This window comes from Ascaphus truei, chromosome 2 (genome assembly GCF_040206685.1).
Source record: "Ascaphus truei isolate aAscTru1 chromosome 2, aAscTru1.hap1, whole genome shotgun sequence".
Classification (NCBI taxonomy): domain Eukaryota; kingdom Metazoa; phylum Chordata; class Amphibia; order Anura; family Ascaphidae; genus Ascaphus; species Ascaphus truei.
In genome coordinates this window covers 162,750,164-162,771,866 of record NC_134484.1, presented here as the reverse complement: position 1 = coordinate 162,771,866, position 21,703 = coordinate 162,750,164, and the positions used below count along the sequence as shown (strand labels likewise).

The 21,703-nt window shown below is 42.6% G+C and overlaps 1 protein-coding gene across 1 annotated transcript; it reads left to right on the top strand.

Annotated features, from left to right (window-relative positions):
* The first annotated feature begins 19,855 nt into the window (after window positions 1-19,855).
* LOC142488159 (uncharacterized) lies at window positions 19,856-21,458 on the top strand. The gene is made up of 2 exons (XM_075588533.1): window positions 19,856-20,029; window positions 20,395-21,458. The coding sequence occupies exons 1-2, from the start codon at window positions 19,933-19,935 to the stop codon at window positions 21,456-21,458; spliced, it is 1,161 nt and encodes a 386-aa protein (XP_075444648.1). The 5' UTR covers window positions 19,856-19,932.
* The last annotated feature ends 245 nt before the right edge of the window (window positions 21,459-21,703 follow it).

Sequence of the window (21,703 nt, the reverse complement as noted above, 5' to 3'; positions counted from 1 at the left end):
AACAAGCATTTGCCAAAAATGCATTGGCAGTCACTGTATTTATTTTGTACCCCGGGGGCACAGATTAATACAGTATAAGTCAATGGGCAATCACAAACATAAAAAGAACAAATACAATAATAAAACTTGAAAAAGACAATTACAAACATTCAATATTTATCTTACCTTTTGAAATCTTCACCCACCGAATCCCAGCAAATCTGGAAGCGCTTGACCCGTGAAGTCCTCACCGGCAATCCATCTCCATCAATTTGAATATCAGGAACGGGTAACAAAAGTCTTCTTTGCCTTCATTGTTGGTTACTGCTTTAAATTAATTCATTGTTATGTTGACTAGTGGTTTAAATGAATTCATAATTTTTTTTGTAAGCTAGAGGTTTTATTTATTTAATTGATTTGTTGACTAGTGGTTTTATTTATTTAATTGATTTGTTGGCTAGTGCTTTTATTTCTTTAATTAATTGGATAAGTGTTTATTTAATTTAATTCTTATGTTTTGAAATAACATCCTTTTTATTGTTTTGCTGTTTTGGTTATAGATCATTTTTATTGATATATATCCTACTTGGAATACCCAGGTGGAGCAGGTTAATTTACTATCTGCAATCAACCAGCTCTCTGCTAGATTTTCAGAACACTAGAGGCAGTTTCTAAAACAGGGATAAGTCCCTGTTACAGTATTCTATTTGTGTATAACTCGTATTAGTAAATATAAATGATTATTGTAATATTATTTAAAATGGCCATACCGTGATAATAATAAATTTTCTAAACATATATTATAAAACATTTGTGCTGTTTTAAATATATTTGTTTTGATACTTAGCAACGTCATTCTATATAAACAACAGACTTTTTAGGATATATGCCAGTTCAAGAAGGTAGACGATTGTGTTGCAAGTTAAACTATTGTTTGGCACACAGATGCATTTTTTTAATACATTCCATAAATACACACATGTTCGCCATAATTTGGATTTTTTTTTTGCCTCAATTTTACATCAAAAATTCAATTTTCAACCCTTAGTAAATAGGGCTCATGGTTTTGACTTTGCCACCCATACTTGATGCATTTGAGCATGATGGGTCATTTCATCTGATTTACCAGGCATTACAACTGGGGGGGGGGGGGGTGAAAGCATTATATTTAACAAAGAAACAGCCCTATTGAAACAGTGGGATTCTTTCCTTTGATACTGTAAAGGTAATGTTGTTTTTGCAATGGCTTGCTTTACAGTTTGACAGCCAAGATATTGATAAGTAGGCATATTGAGGGAGAATGGAAGGAACAGTGGCAGATTGAATGTTGACCTAATTGGGGTAAAGCATTCATATGTACAGTAGAGGAGCAGTTCAGGTTTCATAAACCCAGATCTCAATTTGATACTTATAAAATACATTCACTTGTAATGAATTGCAATTGTAATTTTTTTTCTAACAAATAGGAATCTAAATCAGACACAGTGCACCTGTGCATCATTTTTGTAAAAATAAAAAATAAATGGCAAAAAATGCAAGTTATATACTGGCATTGTTCTCTTTTAATGTAATACTGCCATGTAGTGGTATAAGAGAACACCTTAAATATATATAAACCTGTTATTTCAAATGTCAAATTGTTGTCTGACTTACTGTAGCTAGTTTATTATACTACTTTTTACAGTGCTTGCAAATAAAATGTAATGCCATTTGATACAGAAAACAATCAATACGAAGTAGGAAAAAAATACTTAAGAGTTCTAAAGCTAATAATGTTTTAAGGTAATGTTTTCGATGCAGGCTCCATAAAGTCTTATTTTTAGCATAACAGTTCTATTTGAGATTAGCATGTTTAAGGCTATCTTTAAGGTACCATGTATAGAAGCAATACAAATATTTGATTTAGGGTTTATTCGTGATATTCCTTATTTACTTAGGGGTACAGCTACAGTGAGTCTCCATATTCAATGCTATATGTGCTCCATGATGAGCTAACTGCTAGGAGAGTTTTTTGCTCACAGGTTTACTATGGAGATTAGTCGTGACTTTATTTTCTGAGCAGGACACAGCTACCTTATTGATTCTTGGAGCGCTTGAGTGGTTAACCTCTCGGTTACCCAGTATATACATCTACAGAAGTCTGTTAAATATTTATTGATCTGTTACAGTGGGTTAACGGAAGGCTGTCATAACGAATATCCCCAAAGGTGCTCTGGGTTACGTTGTCCTCGCATTTACCTGAAAAATATCGATAACTTTTTTTTTTTTTTATAACTTCCATTTTTATTTGGTTTTACACTTGGTACACTGTATCACAAACCATTATCTAATATAAAAAAAACAGTAAAACTGGGTATCTCAATCTTTCCTGGGGAAACAAACAGACACGTAACTGGACTGACAAACTACCAAGACAAACCTGACAAGACAGACGGGACCTACAAGACTAGGGAAAGACGTAGGGAAGGAACGGAGGGGGGGGGGAGAGAGGGAGTTTGGCCTTGTCGTCCTTGTGTGATACTTCTTAAGTTCGCATACTCTGCTGGTCAGCCCGACCTCCATTGATAGCTGTCTACCCCCTCTATATTATGGCCTATCTGTCTTGTTGCTATGTGGTCACGAATCCTGCTTTGTTGAAGGAGAACGCATTTACTGCTATCAGTGTAGAATTGTGGTAGCCTCAACCCCCGGGACATCAGTCTGGGCAAACCACGGCGTCCAGACTTTTAGAAAATTTGTGCCAGTGTCGTTGACCAAACAAGTCAGCTGTTCCATCTGGCATACGTGCCAAATTCTGTTCCTGATCTTGGGGATTATTTGTAATTCTGCCTGTTTCCACATCGCTGCAATCTCGCATCTCGTGGCAGTTGCAAAATGCGCAACTAGTTTGTGTGTCGCATTCGACATTCCCTGAATCCGTCTGCCAATCAAGAACAGCCACGGATCCAGGGGGATCTCCAAATTGAGTATTCTTTGAATCCATTCTCTGATATGTTCCCAAATCGGGACCACTTTCGAGCAAGACCACAGCATGTGTTTTAAGTCAGCCATCTCCCCGCACTGCTTTGGGCAGAGCGGGGAGTATCCTCTGACAAATTTAGAGAGTTTTAGTTGGGTATGGTACCACCGCATAAGGACCTTATATGCATTTTCCTTTAATGTTGCGCATATCGAGCTTTTGGCTGCCGCTTGCAGGATTCGGTCCCATTCCTCGTCCTCTAACGTCTCCCCTAGGTCAGTCTCCCATAGTCTCATGTAGTTTAGTCGTGGTTCGTCAGGTGACTCAGGACAAACTACTTCCCTGTACATCCTAGATGTAAGTCCCCTCGTGTCCGATCCTCTAGAACACAGCTGCTCAAAATTTGTCCTTGCTGGCCTAATTGGAAATTTGTTATAGAAGGCTCTGATCTGGAGGAATCTAAAGAATTCAATGTTCGGTATCTGTTTCTCTGACTTTATCTGCTCAAATGTTTTAATACATTTTCTCCCCTCCAGATCTTTTAGTCGTTTGTACCTGACTGCGTCCAAATCAAAAAATCATTACTGAGCATTCTTGGAGCGAAATCTGGGTTCTTTACTAACGGGGTCATCAGGGATTATTTTGTGGTTAGGTTATGTCGAATATCGATAACTTTTAACGGACATTTGCCTTATTCAAATGCAAAGCAGATGCTTATGACTAGTTTATGTAAAAACGCAGATCCTCAGACCTCCATTCATGTTAGCTCATTGAAATAACGCTCCGATAATTAGGTCACACCAAAACCTGCTGTTACACACATCCACGTACCAAAAGATTTGGTCGGCGCTCCCACACCAGTGCAATAAAGACTATTGTGAAACAAAAATGTGGAAAAAATATAGGAAGAAAAAGGGGGTGCAATAGCAGCCCCTATAATAAAATGATACAATATACTTCTGGGTACAGATGCACAAACCACCGGTGAGGACTTGCTCTTTCAGTCCTCTATGCACAATCTTCTTCTCCAAAGATCCCTCTGTTCATGTCACGTTATTTCACCCGCAGCTCTGAACAAGCAATGGTCAACTATCTATGACGAGTGGGGTGTTAATGTTTTCATTGGTTTAGACTGCTGATACGTCAAGGAGAGGGAGGTACTTTGGGTATTTAGGAAATTGTAATGTTTGTATGTGTTACTCTTTGATAAAGCGTAGGGGACCACGTGAAACGCGTACGAGGTGCTCTCTTGCTGTTTTTAATGTGCCAGGAATAAATATTTTGTACCCAGAAGAACTGCAGTCCGGTCTGAATATTTCATTCTAAGGCAGCTGCACCGCCTCTCACAACTTCCTTTCATACATACTGTATTAGAACAATAATTACCAAGAGTCAGAAGTTGGGAAAATAAATTGTATTCATACACAGTTAATTCACTGTGTGTGAACATAAACTAATAACTACAGATATAGACAGAGCATTATTTACTGTCGCATGGGTCTCGCGGATTGCGTCTGTGTTCTCGATCTTTTTTCGGCTGCTTGCAGCTAACCGCGAGTCTGTCGTGGCCGGGGAAATAGAATTTGATCGCTGTATGCAATACTCCGCAAAAATTATAATAGAAACTACTGTGTTGTGTGTCTTCAAAATCTAAATGAAATGTACAGGCAGTCCTCGGTTATCCAACGGAATCCGTTCTGGATATAGCGTTGGAAAGAGAAACCATTGTAAAGTGAGTCTTATGTTAATCAGTGGCGGTGAACGTTGGGTAACGCATTCAGGTGCCGAAAAACGGCCCATAGGGTTGAATTGTAAAGCATTGGTTATGCCATTCGTTGTAAAGTGAAACGTTGGATAGCGAGGACTACCTGTAACCAGTCCTTTTATTCCTATTAATTTCGTACTATACGCTATGATATTATATATTTAAATGTAACCCAATACTTATTCCCTTAAATATTTCAGATGATTAAAAAGTATTTTAAAATATGAAATATTTTTTTTATTCGATTACAGTAAATGACTTTGTGAAAATACAATAATACAAATGTTTTTGCTCTTCCAAATGCAAAATCTTCTTCAATCTGCATCTACAGCGTCTGTGCTGGCTGACTCCTGGACATTTTCAACTGTAAAATGAGAATGTTGTATATTAATAATCAAGAAGAAATACAGTAGTGTAGTGCATGAATTACATTGTGTGGTACGCGTGTGTTTCTATGGAACCATGTTGAAACGTATATGCGTGTCATTGAATTTCTGCTCAAATCTGTAAAACAAGAATGGAAAGAAGAATGAAACAATAACTACAATAAAGTATTTTAATGAAAAGCATTTGCTGTAAAACTTTATTTATTTAGTTCATAATTTTGTCTTCTTCACTCGGAGCACACCAGCTCAGAGCCCTCTGATGACACAAAATGGCGTTGATGCTGTCTTTGAATTGTGCAGTACTCATTGTAAACTGCTTCTTCAGTTTGTCTATAATGACTCTCCTCAGATTGATGGGAATCGCCCTCTTCCCCCTCAAGCCATCAAAGCTCACTTCTTTGTACCAATGGGAACACTGCTAGAAACTGTCATGGTATTTGAAAATTAGTAGGACAAACCGATGCGGCTGTCCTCCGCTGTTTCTTACATACAGTATTTTCAGAGAATTTCTATTAGTATTACTTCAAGTAATTATGCATTCCCATGGATAATCTGTGGTATTTGCCTCTATGGTGCCGCAGGTGCACTTTGGAAAGCAGGCACAGCTAACTGCTCTTGGATGATACTTTCCTGCAGGTCTCTCCCTCCATCAGGGAGGATTGTAGCCAAAATTCCCTCCTTGTCTATGATGTTCTGTACCATAAGGGAAATAGGCTGAATAGAGAGGTGACCAAGCCACTCACCAGGAGTATTCCTAAATGATAGGTATATGTAACAGATTGCAAGTTGCATAGGGGAATAAATGTATATATTATTAACAAGGTTGATACAAGAAGGATCAGAAAGAGACCCCAAAAGTTGCACTCGTGCCAGTGTATGAAATAGGGATTTAAAATATCCCTGAGAAGTAATATCTCATAGAGGCAAGTCTATTGGCTAATGGATCAGCATTTAAAATAAAATAATACAATTTTATTACATAAATCAATTATTACAGTGTGATAAATATATACAGTGATATCTTAAAATCCCCAGAGTGATGCGGAGACACTCTAGTGTATAGGATAATATAGACACAACTATTGGTATAATAATAGTTGGAAGATGACTATCACAATATTAACCAGTTAATGTCGGATTATTTAAATAATGGCGTGTCACATGTACAAATCAATTCAGAGTCTGTCTGCAGGTATTTAATTTCTTACCAATCTCTCTCAGTATCAGAGTAATGTGTCAAAACATCAAGAGACAAAATAACAAGTTGTGATAAAGTAACAAAATGTTAATGGGTGTATACTATCTCAATATTAACCAGTCAGTGTCCTATTATTTAAATAATGGCTAGTCACATGTAAAAATCTATACAGAGTCTGTCTGCAAGGTATTTAATTTCTTGCCAGTCTCTCTCAGTATGAAGCACCAGCGCACGACCCCTTACCCCCCCCCCCCCCCCAGACAAACGGTTTATGTGGGAGGTTCAATGGTACCCTGAAGCAGATGCTTCTGGCATTTACAGTATAGAGGCTGAAGGAAAAGACTGGGAGATTCACCTGCAGCACTTGCTGTTTGGATACCGAGAGGAACTGCAAGAATCTACTGGCTTTTCTCCCTTCGAGCTTCTATATGGATGCAGGGTACGGGGACCTCTTGCCATATTCCGTGAGGGATGGGAAAGGGAGACTACCAATACTGATGCTTCTGTGCTGAAGCATACTGTTACGCCGATGCTCGCCACAAACCGGGACTGGACCGCGGGGCTGAGGTGGGGTTATATAATCACCGACCTTAGTCCGCGCAGACTGATCCGGAGTGCTCAGTTCGTAGTCGTACATCGCAGGGTCAGGATTGGAGAAGGCAGCATCATCGTTATTGAAGCCAAAGTCGGGGTAGGAGAAGACAGGACCATCGATGGCCGAAGCAGGGTCAGGATAAAAGACATCCGGGTGGTCGTAGTCGTAGCAAGGAATCGGCAACAGGCAGACAGGAGTTCCCTGCTTCAGCTTAGGAGCGTGAGCACGGGAGTGGTCTCTGCACGAGGAGCGGCCTCGGCCTATGACGCCAGTCTCAGCAGGGGGAGACAGCAGGCTGGCCGAAGTACACTGCAGCGCAGCGTTGGGGAAACCAACGCTTCAGCGCAGAAGTCCAAGGCAGGCCACTGCATAGAGATAGCAGCAGGCTTCAGGAAACTAGGGGTAGCCACTGCTAGGAGTGAATGCAGCAGGTACAAGTGCTGGCAACAACGCTTCAGCACAGGAGACAGGAACAGGCCTCTGGATACTCAGGAACTTGTAAGGTAAGAACGCTAGGAGAGAGGCCTGGGGCGGTTTGTGGCAGAGACAGTAACATCCCAGGTAGGAGATATGCTCGGCACTGGTTCAGTGCCAACGCCCAGGATATAAAGGGCGGAGATCCAATCACAGGAGGAGGGTGTGTGAGTATTCCTCCAATGCTGAAGCACAGGGCAGAAGCTGCAATGAGAAGCAGCACATGTGCCATAGATTGCCAGAGGAAGCTTGCAACTGCATAGGTCTGCAAGGCTATAGTCAAAGCCAGTAGTGGATTCTTTAGAGTACCCCCCCCCCCTTCAGGTGAGACCTCCGGACGAACAGGAACCATCACAGATTTGGGGGACATGGAATTGTTCCTAAACCTCCGTTGGTGAGAGGTGGCGTTGAAAGCCCATAGTTTGTTGGGATTCCTTACAGTACCCCCACCACTGGGTGAGAAGCCTGGGTGGACAGGACCATTCATAGGTCTGAGAGACATTGAGTTGTTCCTGAAGTGTCTCCGGCGAGAATTAGGTCCACAATCCAGGTGTACATTGGTGAGTGCCATAAAAGACAGCGGTGGCACTGCAGTTCTTGGTACATGGACAATGGGACCTGAGGGCTCCGGAATGGGAACATCAGAAGGGCAGTAGCCAGGTGTCCGGTGCATAGTAATAGTCCAAGAGTACGGGACACAGGACACAGATTGTCAGACAAAAATGGCAGAGGGATCTTCAGAGAAGGCAATGTCTTTGGTGAAATCAGCACGGAGGAAGTTGCGAGAGTCCTTAGCTTCCAAGGAATTCCGGGTGATGGTTAGCGAGGGAATGGGGCGGGAGGGTTCACTACACACTATTGCAGCGGTACTTTTGATACAAAGCAGGGTTGCTATCCCAAGCAATTTGCGAGAGTCTGTAGCAGTGTGTATGCAACTCATGGTACTGGCAGTTGAAGAAGGATCCGCTTCCTTTGGTTTGTGATCTTTAGAGAGAATCAACTCCGAAATTGTGGCCTTGGCGAAGGACATAATAAGCATGTCTATACCCATAGTGGAACCATAGAGAACAGGGACGGACGCTTCAGGTAAAGCGACGAGGTCCAGTAAGGGTGTCTTCATCTTAGAGAAAGGCCAAATGCCATCCAGAAAGGGCACTTTAGGCACCGCACAGAGACCTGCGAGTAAGGAGTCTGTTTGAAAGGTGAGAAAACAGATTTTATCCAAAAAAACAGGCAGGCGGTTAAGCGGTGCATCAGCCTTAGGAATAATAGTTTTGAGGTTAATGCTGGGTACCTCCAACACAGATAAAGAAAACAGAGAACTAGAGCTTGGCTTAGGAGTGGAGGTCCCAGGTACCAAGGTCTTGCATGATACTATGGGAGAAGCAATGCTAAATATTACTGTTTTAAACATAGGGTTCTTAACATCAGTAGCTCCAGGCACATTCTTGAGAGGTAACCCTAGTTTTGGGACAAGACAGTCAATAGTAAGTACCCCAAGTATTGTGGGAGACACAGAGAAATACAAGTCCATCTTCAAGACGGGGTCTTTTGAAAAAAGGGACACAGTGGGTATTACTGAAAGTTCCAAATGCGATACCCCTGAGTTCGTGGTAGTAGACATAAAGCCAGTAGTGGATACCCTGAATACTGTGGGCGAATCAGCGTGAAACAGTAATATTAAAGGAGTGGGCATCCCAGACGTAAAGTCATTTTTAATTATCCCGGAGGCTGTGGCATGATCCGTGAAAGAAACTGGGGTAGACTCTCCAATAGAAACAAGGGACATCTTGCTAGTCACTGAAGTGGGTGATTGAGAACCAGCAGGAACTGAACTAGCTACTGTAATGAAATCAGATAGCATTGCGCTTGTTTCAGAATTGGATCCCTGAGAATCCCTAGTGAGGGCATCAGACTCCATGGGAAACTCAGTGACAGGGGTCTTGGAACCAATTAAAGGAATTGCAGGTACACAGGCGGCACACTTTATTTGAGTGTGGCTCATTCCGCAAGCCGGGATATGTCCCGGCTTGTGAGCCGCACTCCCTCGGCATGCTGCGCATCACCGATGCGCGGTCACGCGTCATCGGGTGCCTGTGCCGCCTGTACGCGTGCCCAGGGCTCCCCGAGGGAGCCCTGGTGTCGCGCGGATGTGAGGACGGAGGCGGGACGTTCCGGGGGACCCGGCGGACCCGGTGAGGAGAGGGGGAAGCCCCGATCGGCGGGCCTCTCCTCCGAGGCTTCGGCGCGCGCCCGTGACATCCCGGCGCGCGCCAGGTTACTGTCACGGCCGAGACCGGGCAAATGCTCAAATAAACTCGGCCGCGACAGTATCACAGACTTAATAGGAGAAATACCTTGCAAAACAGAAATTTTAGTAAAGGTGATAGGCATACAGTAACAGATAGGAAAAACAGAAGTAAGCTAGAGAAGGTTGCTTCTACAACAGAAGATTTGGCAGCGGCAGAGCTTAACTCAGCGGCTGCTGGAGAACTTTTAGCTACAGTGAGAATGGACTGTAGGTTTACAAAATCAGGGATAAGGGAAGTTTCAAACTTGAAAAGCTGATCCTCCAAATAGGAGGGCCCCGAGTGTAATTGTACTAGTGGAGCAACAGCAGATACGCTGATCTCAGAAGGGGTCACTTGGAAAGGGACATAATATGTACTGTTCGCTTTAAACCCTAGGATTTGAGAAGAGGAGAACACAGACAGTGCAAATGGGGCAACCACGACTGTGCTGGTCTCTGAAGTGGGTATTTGGGAAAGAGTGTCTGGGACATCAGAAACGACAACAGATTCCACGAAAAGGGGTCTATGCTCAGAAGCAGGGTCTCAGCTCTCTGAGTGACAGACGGGGTCAGCGAAATACCTAGGAGTAGGGATTCTGTGAACAGGTTTAGACAAACAAACGGCTCCAGAATACTTTTAACGGGAGCCAGTATTATTGCCGAAAGTTCAGGGGGCATAGCCCCGAGAATTTTAGCCGAGTCAGGGGACATAAGGGGTTCATCCTCTGAGGCTAAGGAAGTGTCCTTCACTGACGGACTACAGGGATTTACCAAAGGAGGTTCATAGGGCTAACCTCTAGGGGTTAACATAGGAAAAACCTCAAGGGTTAAATTACTCTGTACCTGAGAATCAGAGAAAAAGAAGCTAGTCTCCGAGAGTGGGGTCATAGGAGGTTCTGCCTCTTGCCCTATGGATCTAACATTAGACTGCGGAATACTAGGGTTAGCAGTAGGGACCTCACAGAGCAGACTAGCAGGGGTTAAAACAGAAAAAACCTCGGGAACAGAGCATAGAATTTTTGGGTTAGAAAAAGAGGGCAAACAGGATTCATTCTCTGGTGCTAGGGAAGACACACTGACCTGGGGAATGCAGGGATTTACAGTGGGGGACTCATAGGCCTGACTGGCAGGGGTTAAAACCGGAATAACCTCGGGGACAGAACCCAGGGAGGTTAACTCAGGATTGGGGAGCGTGGCAGCTTCTTCCTTAGTGGGCAGCGACAGAGAGATGGTCTGACCATTCTTAGGAGAGGGAGGTACCCCACAGGTTTAGCAACAGGACTGGCAGCATAGAGAATCTGCCAAGCAACAGCTGGCTGGCAAGGAGGGGATCCTGTTCTTTTATGCAAATGTCAAGTGTTAAGGAAAGTACATGGAGTGTATCTTGAGACTGAGCCAACATGAGGAGGGCGCCCTGTTGTACTAGATGAATGTCCAGTGATAAGGCCAGGGCATAGAGTGCCTCTTGGGCATCGGCCAGTTCCATAGGGTACACGTTATCCCAGGTTAAAGGGGAATCAGGGGAGCGAATACAATCGGCCAGAGACTGTTTTAAGTTCTGGATGCAACTAGCCTTAATAAACAGATCACAACGGCATTGTCTTTGCAAAGGGGTTAAACCTTCATACATAAACAGCTCTTCAATCAGGGGTAGTATTTCACACAGATACTGGCCTTCAGAGTGGGACTGGTACGCAGGCCGGGACATAACTTCAGTTGGAAAATCGCCAACCCCCGCCACGGCGCGGTCCGGTTTTGACGGGCCGAGCATACTGTTACGCCGATGCTCGCCACAAACCGGGACCGGACCGCTGGGCTGAGGTGGGGTTATATAATCACCGACCTTAGTCCGCGCAGACTGATCCGGAGTGCGCAGTTCGTAGTCGTACATCGCAGGGTCAGGATTGGAGAAGGCAGCATCGTCGTTATTGAAGCCAAAGTCGGGGTAGGAGAAGACAGGACAATCAATGGCCGAAGCAGGGTCAGGATAGAAGACATCCAGGTGGTCGTAGTCGTAGCAAGGAATCGGCAACAGGCAGACAGGAGTTCCCTGCTTCAGCTTAGGAGCGTGAGCGTGGGAGTGGCCTCTGCACGACGAGCGGCCTCGGCCCATGACGCCGGTCTCAGCAGGGGGAGACAGCAGGCTGGGCAGCATCGGGGAAACCAACGCTTCAGCGCAGAAGTCCAAGGCAGGCCACTGCATAGAGATAGCAGCAGGCCGCAGGCTGCTAGGAGTGAATGCAGCAGGTACCAGTGCTGGCAACAACGCTTCAGCACAGGAGACAGGAACAGGCCTCTGGATACTCAGGAACTTGTAAGGTAAGAACGCTAGGAGAGAGGCCTGGGGCGGTTTGTGGCAGAGACAGTAACGTCCCAGGTAGGAGTTATGCTCGGCACTGGTTCAGTGCCAACGCCCAGGAGATAAAGGGCGGAGATCCAATCACAGGAGGAGGGTGTGTGAGTATTCCTCCAATGCTGAAGCACAGGGCAGAAGCTGCAATGAGAAGCAGCACATGTGCCATAGATTGCCAGAGGAAGCTTGCAACTGCATAGGTCTGCAAGGCTATAGTCAAAGCCAGTAGTGGATTCCTTACAAGTACGTGGTAGATCTCAGGGACCAGTTAGAAAGGCTTATTGGGTTGGCACAGGCTAACCTAAGGGAGGCTCAGACCAAGCAGAAGACATTTATGATCAGAATGCCCGTAGCAGGTAATTCATCCCTTGACAGCAAGTACTTTTTCTGAAGCCCACCCTTCAGAAAAAATTGATGTCTGTCTGGACCGAATACAGTACTCAAGAGGATGAATGAGTGCAACTACATTGTGCAGCTACAGTAGATGGAGAGACAGGTAGAAATATGATAAGTCCTATTAATATGCTAAAGGAATATTTTCAACAGAGTGCGGCATCAGTGATGGCTATCTGTAGCCTACAGATGGGGGACCCTGCGAGCAATGCTCTGCCCGACTCCTGGGGGAATCTAGGCAGGGGGGCACAGTAGAACAGGTTGAGATAGGGTCCCAGCTCAGTGCACAAAAGCGAGTGCAGGCAAAGGCTATGCTAGAAAGAAAGAACTATGGCGCTCCCCTAGAAATAATACCTACTATCCTGGGGTCCTGAGTGAAGAGAGGCCTGAGAAGCCATATCTGACTACCTAAAAGAGTGAGGAAATTGCTCACGTCACCTCCTTGGACACTCATCCTACTTTCTGAAATTTCCAGGACTATCATCCATTTGGACTTTCAAGGCGCCGCCATATCTGACTACCTAAAAGACTGAGGAAATTGCTCACGTCACCTCCTTGGACACTCATAATACTTTCTGAAATTTCCAGGACTATCATCCATTTGGACTTTCAAGGCGCCGGTACCACTTTTTGTTTCGTTGTCTCATCCTGATTGTGCTATCAGATTCCACCTGGTAGCCTAGTACCCCATTAGCGTTTTTTTTATCCCTAGCTAGGGTCCACCTCTTATCATTGTATTTTAGCGCTATTCACATCACTTTCTTTTTCTTGTGTACTATTATACAAGTCAAGAAAATACTGTCCCTTAAGTTTGTCTTCAAAGCTGCAGCTCAAACGATAAAAGGATCCTTCCTTGATCCCCACCAGTCAGTCGTAGTAAAGTTGTGGTGAGCGCAGAGGGGTCATCAAAATATATATATATAAAAACAGAGTTAATACTTAAACATCTATATTCTTATTACAACCAATCACACAGTCATACACACGGAAAGGTGAAGGTAATATAATCAAAGCTGATCACAGCACTACTCACACGGGCAAGTGTGAGTAATTCATATCAGGGTATCTTTCATCTCTCTTCTCCAAACAGCTCACATACCGTCTGGGGACAGCCTACAAGGGTAGAGAAATTTCTGAGAATGACTCTCATGGGATAATCCTCATGGGGATTCAATGGGTAACCTAAAAAAAAATACTTTACCAAAAAGACACAACAATAAAAAAAATCACCTAAACAACACAACTATTAAATAAACCAAGCACCTAACAACAAAAATATTTTTAAAAAAATCAAGCCCTACAAATACATAACAAGTAACTAAAAGCAATAAACAAAAATATAAAACATAACAATTAAAAACAAGCATTTGCCTAAAAATGGATTGCCTGTCACAAAAACATCAACAAAAAAAACAATAATAAAAAACAAGCATAAAAAAAAAGATTTATATTTTATATTTTATGTTATGAAGTACAATTTATATTTTATAATTATTATATAATATACTGTTTAGTGTCGTAATATATGATTGTTTATATGGAAGTGATGTTAAAGTTCTAACATCACGAGGTATGTTGGTTTGAGGTTGGGATACTTCAAGATATGTGTGATGTTAAAATGGAATAGCAGGTACAATTTTTGTATGTATTGTAATTTTATGTCGGTTATTATAAAACTGTAGATTACAAATAAAGAATTTACAACAAAATAAATACAGATTTAGAAAAGAACAGCATAAAAAAAATATAAGAATCCAAAAAACAAGAATAAAAAAAACGCAATTTAGTCATTTAGACCTTACATAGGCAATAGGGGTTTGTTATTTTCTTGTTTTTGTATGTTTTGCCTGGATAAAGGAACAGGCTCAATAAAGCCAAGATATTATTTCACCCAAATCGGTCTCCATTATATGTACCTTTGCACACATCTCTTACAGGCAGGCAATGCCTATTTAGGCAAATGCTTGTTTTTAATTATTATGTTTTGTATTTTGTTTCTTGTTTTTAGTTAATTGTGTATTTGTAGGGCTTGTTTTTATTTAATTTTGTTGTTGTTTAGGGGCTTGGTTTATTTAATAGATTTGTTGTTTAGGTGATTGGTTTATTTAATTGTTGTGATTTTTTTCGGATTGGTTTATTTAATAGTTGTGTTGTTTATGTGATTGTTTTTTTTATTATTGTCTTTTTGGTGTTGTATTTTTTGTAGGTTGCCCATTGACTGCCATAATGGCTAATCATGCCCGTATCACTTTGCCAATGGACAGAGGGTAGGGGTAGTTGCCCCGTGGAGGGTGGTTAGGCCTCCTGGTGGGTAGCGGGGAAGTGGGGTTAACCCCTTAATCACTATAGCGGTTACTAACCACTACGGTGATAAAGGGGTTAATGGCCATTAGTTGTTTTTTTTATTGTACTGCTGCTGCCCACAGAAGACATAGATGAGGAGGATGGTGATGAGGATGGCCTTCATCCTTGCAGGGGTAAGTAGAAGTTGTATTTACTTTATGCTGGTCGGATAATGTATTATTTTAAATAGAAAAATGAGCTATTATCCATGTCTGGATAATAGTAATTTTGCCCATTACTGTACTGTAATTTAATGGTTGTTGGGGCGGAGGGGGTAGAGGGGATGCCCATACATTCACATTGGGGTTATCTTTTCTCCCATTGAGGGCATAGGTAACCACACTGGCAATGAATGGGTGTATTGGCTAGTATTGTGTTTTAATGTTTATTGTGCTTAGCGGGGGTGGGTGAAGGTGGTATTTGGCCCATGGTGGGTATTTTTGCCTACTGGGTGGGTAGCGGGAGGGGTTAACCCCTTCAATATCTTAGCGGTAGAAACCACTAAGGTAATGTAGGGGTTAACTCCTCCCATAACACCCCTGCAAGGCCTAAACTCCCACCATGGGCCAAATACCACCTTCACCCCTTCATTGCTTTTATCGGTTAGCCGCTGAGGTAATGAAGCTGCCTGTAAATGTATTTTTATTGCATAGGATTGAAGCCTGGGGTCTCTGGAGCTGGTAATAATGTGTATCAGCTTCGGAGACTCCCGGCTTCAATCCGATGCCGTAAAAATGCATTTTTTTTCTAAGTCCCACTCTCAAATCCATCTCGCCACCGTTAGGGGTGGCGAGATGACATCTTTGATAAACTCGCTATTTCAGAGCTCTGATTATCTCATTGGGGCTACTAGAATAGCATGATTTTATCAAAATTGTGCTATTTTGCTGTTTGGCAGCACCCGCTCGATGTGTTTGGTTGGAGCGAGGAAGCTTGGGAAAATGCACTCCCCGTACGAGTTTGGCAACTCATCAAGGCTTTCTGTATAGCAACCTTGCCAAATTGTGCGAGAGCCTTGATGAGTTGATTTTTGAAGTTTATAGAATAGGCCCCTAAGTGTCCAAACATGCAATCCGTTTGGGTATAGACATTGGACTGTAATTATACTGTAGTATAAAAAATATTGTATTTTAAACTAAACTTTTTTATGTTCTCTTACAGATTCAGGTTTCTGTAGCAGCAGGCAAAGGTTTCAGGCTAGGTCCCCAGTGGCCGTGGCTGCGACGGCGTGCATGGCACACACAAGGTACGGCCCTCTATGGGGCAAGGCCTTCATTACCTTAGCGGTAGTAACTGCTATAGTATTGAAGATGTTAACCCCTCCTACTACCCACCTGAAAGGCCTAACCACCCACCCTGGGGCATGTATATTCCTTTACCCACCTCCTCTGCCCCCAATAAACACTACAATACAAACATCAATACAATAAATTCAACAAACCCCCCCCCTCCCCCTCGTCCCCGAACACATACAGTACAGTAAAGTGCAAAATTCATATTACCGATATCTGGATAACAGCTCATTTGCCCATTAAAAAATAAAATATAACCAAAACTCTACCAAACCAGCATATAGTAAATTAAAGTTCTACTTACATCTTCCAGGATGAAGGCCGTCTTCGTCCTCCTCGTCTTCCTTTTCTTCAGTGGTACCAACAGTAACGTTAAAAAACTAACTACTTAATCACCTTAGTGGTTGTTAACTACAATGGTAATTAAGAGGTTTAACCCCCTCCCCTCCCACTACCCACCCAGGAGGCCAAACCACCCTCCCTGGGGCAACTACCCCCACCTCTTCTACCCATTAATTGGCACCATGGCACACCTATTCCCTATGGGCATGTGTTGCCACTATAGCAACCTAAAATTTAAAAAAAACTAGCAGCAAATAAAAAAGACATTCAATTTAATTTAAAAAAGAATGCCCATAAACCAATTGAATGGCATAATGCCACACCATCCCATATCCGAATCTGACTCTTACTCTGCCCCTGACGGCGTGAAATGCATAGAGGGGGGACATGGTTTAACCTGTCTCTTTGGGCCTCATGCAGTAAGCGTCGATTAAGTGAAATCGGCAAGCTTACCGATTAGTCATGTTAATGGCGATTTTTCCTCTCCGTATGCAGTAAGTGCCGAATACATTCAAAATCAACCCGAAAACAAATCCGCCCACTCTCACGATGATTATCCGATCACACACAGGTGTATCGGCGTGCGTGGCGGGGTGCTGATAGGTTGCCCAATCACAAATCTTGCTGAATCAGGCGAAACAAGCATGTATTGGATTGCGCGCCATATTTAAAGGCAACGTGTACTGCTAATCATTCTCTGTGTTGTTGGGAGTGAGAGAGAGAGAGACGCACAGAGCTGGCTGATTGAACATTTGCATATTGACGGAGAGACTTGTTGTGTATTGGGTGAGCTTTGTCCATTGTTGTTTTGTTTACATCTTTGTCTTGTTTTATATGTGGAAGTGTTTCGTGTGATTGGCTGTACATTTCTTGTCTGTTTTTTGTGAGTGCTGGAAGTATGCCCGCAAAGCGTGGGAAGAGTGATGCTGGTGGGAGTGGGAGTGCTACTCGTGCGAGTACGCGTCGGAGTGAACGTACTGTTCAGGGGAGTGATGCTGCTGGTGCACCGAGTGGTGTTGCTGGGAGTGGGAGTGCTGTTGCTGGGAGTGGGAGTGTTGTTGCTGGGAGTGGGAGTGCTGTTGCTGGGAGTGGGAGTGCTGTTGCTGTGAGTGGGAGTGCTGTTGCTGTGAGTGGGAGTGTTGTTGCTGGGAGTGGGAGTGCTGTTGCTGGGAGTGGGAGTGCTGTTGCTAGGAGTGGGAGTGCTGGTGCTAGGAGTGGGAGTGCTGGTGCTAGGAGTGGGAGTGCTGGTGCTAGGAGTGGGAGTGCTGGTGCTGTGAGTGCTGCTGGTGGCGCAGTTGCTGATGGGGTGGATGGTGGTGGCGTGCTTGCTGGTGGGCAGCTTTTGGAGTCTCTTCCATTGGAAGAAGGAGAGTCCAGTCAGCACCAGCCAAGCTCTGACCCTAAACCTGCTCGGAAGAAACGTGTGGAGAAGCCACGTAATCCTCGCTTCAATGACCAGGAAAATACAGCTCTTGTCACTGGCATTCTGGAGCACTATGACAGTATATATGGACATTTACTAGGTAAGTGTACCTTTACATTTATTATTCAAATACATGTGATCCTAGGTCATCTGAGTTTTGTTCATATGCAAATATGGGTTCAGAATATCTTTCTATGTTAATTAGTCTGGAAACACAGCTTTTTATCATGCCTTACAAGGACAACTAAACACAGGCGGTCAATTTGCCATAACTGCATACAATATGAATGCAACCTTGCTTACATGTATAGGTTTAGTAGTGAATGCTCATGTGCTTCACATATTACACATAAAACAGCATGTTTGCTATCTCTTGGAACAGCTAGCAGTGTAGGAAACTGGTGCTTCTATTATTATTAATTTACCTCATATATTTTATATGTTTTTCAAGGGCGGACAAGTTCAGCAAGCAGAAAAGAAATGTGGGACACAATAGTCATTGGTGTCAATGCGTGTGGGAATCATGTGAGGGACAAGCGGAATTGTCACAAGAGATTTGATGATATTAGGTCCAAATTGAAAAAGAAAATACAACACCAACGCGTGCATGCTACTGGCACTGGAGGTGGGCCGACACCACAACGTCTCATATTAAGTCCATTGGAGGAGCTGCTTCGGGCAAAATTACTTCCCGTCGTCGTGGAAGGCTTACCTGGTGACCGTGATATAGGAATTTATCCCTCACAATTTCCACCAGGTGAGAAATATTACTGTACTAGGCGTGTCGTTGCTTACAGTTATTTTGCATATTTACACTGCTTTTTATACTGTCTTCACAATATAAGCATACCTGCATCTATATATGTATATGTCTGATTCTGTGTATATATATATATATCTCAAAATAGACATATATGTTGTAGTCCTACTAAAAGCAGTAACTAATATAGCACGTGCCATTGTGTGCTCATTTACATGTGAATTCCCAAAATGCATTGCTGCAGTGGAAGCAATTGATGGTGGGCGAAGATGGGGAACAACAGGGTAGTACACATGTGTAACACATGTTAATCAGAAATTATTACTAGCTACAGGTACAGAACATAAATATGTAGAATATTATTGTGTATTTTATTTAATTTACTCCGACAAACATGACATTACTGCCTATTTTAAGCATGCATCAAATATATTGCATGCAACGGCCTACAAACATCACTTGCACTAACACATCTATAGTTGTTTATGAAAAGGTCCATTTTTGCTTTAAGTCATATACAGACAGCATAATGAGGCACACGTATCATATTTTATGTCATTGTTTTCATAACTTAAAAACTGCACACGACTATTTAGCTCATCTACCATTGTGTTAAAGCAGCTGCAATTAATATCTCATCACAGCATACACTTCAACAGAGGGGGTGGGGTTCAGCACACACACTAATTACAGCCTCATTTTAGGGTCAACTTAGTTCACACCATTTTCACCTGTTTCAAGTAATTGAAAGGTGTGGCTGATTAGGCTTTTTGGGGAAGGGAATACCGTTCTTACAACCTGACTAGCACAACTGAAGTTAATCACACTCATTTGAAAGCTTCACTTTAGCTACTAAATGCCCCAACAACTAATTACTTATCAAAGCGTACCTCACACATTAGTTCACTCATATCTATAGTTGAACTACTACTATCAACGACACATTATCACACACTGCATGTGTTGTCTTGTTGAGTCACAGCCACATTCAGGTGTGCCACATCTTATATTAATGTACCACACATATCCTCTACCAAAAACAACACTTTTTGCAATATGACCACCTTCATGATAACCATTGTGAATGGTCATCTCATGATAGTTATGTACATTATGATACTGATATCACTACACAACATATGATTTTTATGTTCAAATTTTATCTATTTATCCTCACGCATTACTGCAGAAACATAGTATGTTTTATGTTAGGGAACTCAAAAGTTCTAAGTACACAGGCATGTACATTGTTATTACAACTATTTATGTTCACTTTCACACACACATTTTGGGTTAAGGAACTGATGCTGTTACGTACTCATAAATACAGAACATACAATAACTGTTTGTTCAATATTTACACATGTAAATGTAAAACTTATGTTATTGTTATATATAGTTGCCCCTGAAGGACATGTGTCACCTGAGAGGGAACAAGTGTCTTCACCTGGGTCAGCCAGCTCAACACACCTAGAAGGTGAGTGTATCAGTTGGTGGCCATATAATATGTGCTCTTCTATATGTTATGTTGTCATGTTCATTAATTGTTTTGCACATGTTCTTTAAATACGATTACTTAGTGTATGTGAAAATGAAGTGTAAGGCAACATGTATTGTGTTAGTGATGGTAACTATCATGTAGGAGTTGTGAGTTTACAGCAAGTTTTCATTCACTCATATTTCATACTGAGTCCAAACATTATTCTTAAGTCAAGGTAGTTTTTAATGTGAGGTTATAAAACGTATGGAAACATGTTAGTTGTTTCTTTTGACACAGTAGAATTACATAGTAACACAGCAGAGATTAACATGCCATTTAATAATGTGTACATTTATTTGTAGAACATGATGAAGAGGATTATGATGATGATGATGATGATGATGATGCCGCCGCCGCCGCCATAGACACACAAATACAAGCAAGTGACCATGAAGAGGTTCCAATTGAAACTGTTTTACCGCCAAAACGTCCAGCAAATACCACATATGATGCAATTGTAGCTTCTGAGGGAAAAATTGTGGAAGCAGAAAATCGTCGCCATTCTGACCTGATGACAGTGCTGGAAAGGATGATTGCACTGCAGGAAGAAACAGTTTCACAATTGGCACATCTCCACAGAGTCTTCATTGAAGTGCCTAAACAGTTGCAAAAAATCAACACCTCATTCGAAGCATTAGTTGTTCAGCAAACACAAGCTAATTACTGGAGAATGACTAATGTACCACAATTCAACACCTCACAGGCAGGATCTGTTCATGCAGGTCAGTTTTCACCACATTCATCTGATATTCATTCACCAGGCCCAAATGTTACCGGTCAAGTAGCAGACATTGCTGTGCAGGTTCCTGATGACATCCTACCTCTGCCATCTGTACAAATTCAGCAGCAGACACCTACAAAGGAGGCGACAAAAACAAAACAAGACACACATGAAACAGACCAACCATCACTTGTGCAGTGTCTACCAACTTGCTCACATGTGTCAGTGGGCACAAGCCCTGTCCGTGAACAGTCACTACCCAAAAGCCCTGTAGGTGAGTCACTGCCCAAAAGCCCTGTAGGTGAATCGCTGCCCAAAAGCCCTGTAGGTGAATCGCTGCCCAAAAGCCCTGTAGGTGAATCACTGCCCAAAAGCCCTGTAGGTGAGTCACTGGCCACAAGCCCTGTAGGTGAACAGTCACTACCCAAAAGCCCTGTAGGTGAGTCACTGCCCAAAAGCCCTGTAGGTGAATCACTGCCCAAAAGCCCGGTAGGTGAGTCACTGGCCACAAGCCCTGCCCGTGAAGTGCCAGAGGCCACTCAAAGTGGCTCTGTTGTGCCTAAAGTTGGTGGCAAAAGAAAAAGGAAAATTCAAGAGACAACAAGCAGGCCTGTTACTCGCTCACAAAAGGAACAAAAAAAATAAATGTTATAATTCACAAAATATGTCTTTGGCCTTGTTTTGTTGACTTCAGATTATCTAATTACTATTGTATGTATGCTGAAGACTGTGTTGTTTCCAAACTTTCAAGTATGTTCTTGTACACGTGAAGTTTTGGAAATGTTAACACTCCTAATTAATGAATAGTGTTATAAATATTTATGTTTTAATCGTCTGTTCAGTAATGGTCCACCAGGAGCCAGTTGCTAAGTTTAGAGAAGCTGCCATTG

What these genes read in the sequence shown, in the direction of transcription:
- LOC142488159 (XM_075588533.1), top strand. Translation starts at nt 19,933, where the DNA reads ATGTTATTGTTATATATAGTTGCCCCTGAAGGACATGTGTCACCTGAG. An exon ending in CAGCTCAACACACCTAGAAG is followed by an intron (nt 20,030 to 20,394) that starts GTGAGTGTATCA and finishes ATTTATTTGTAG; the next exon opens with AACATGATGAAGAGGATTAT.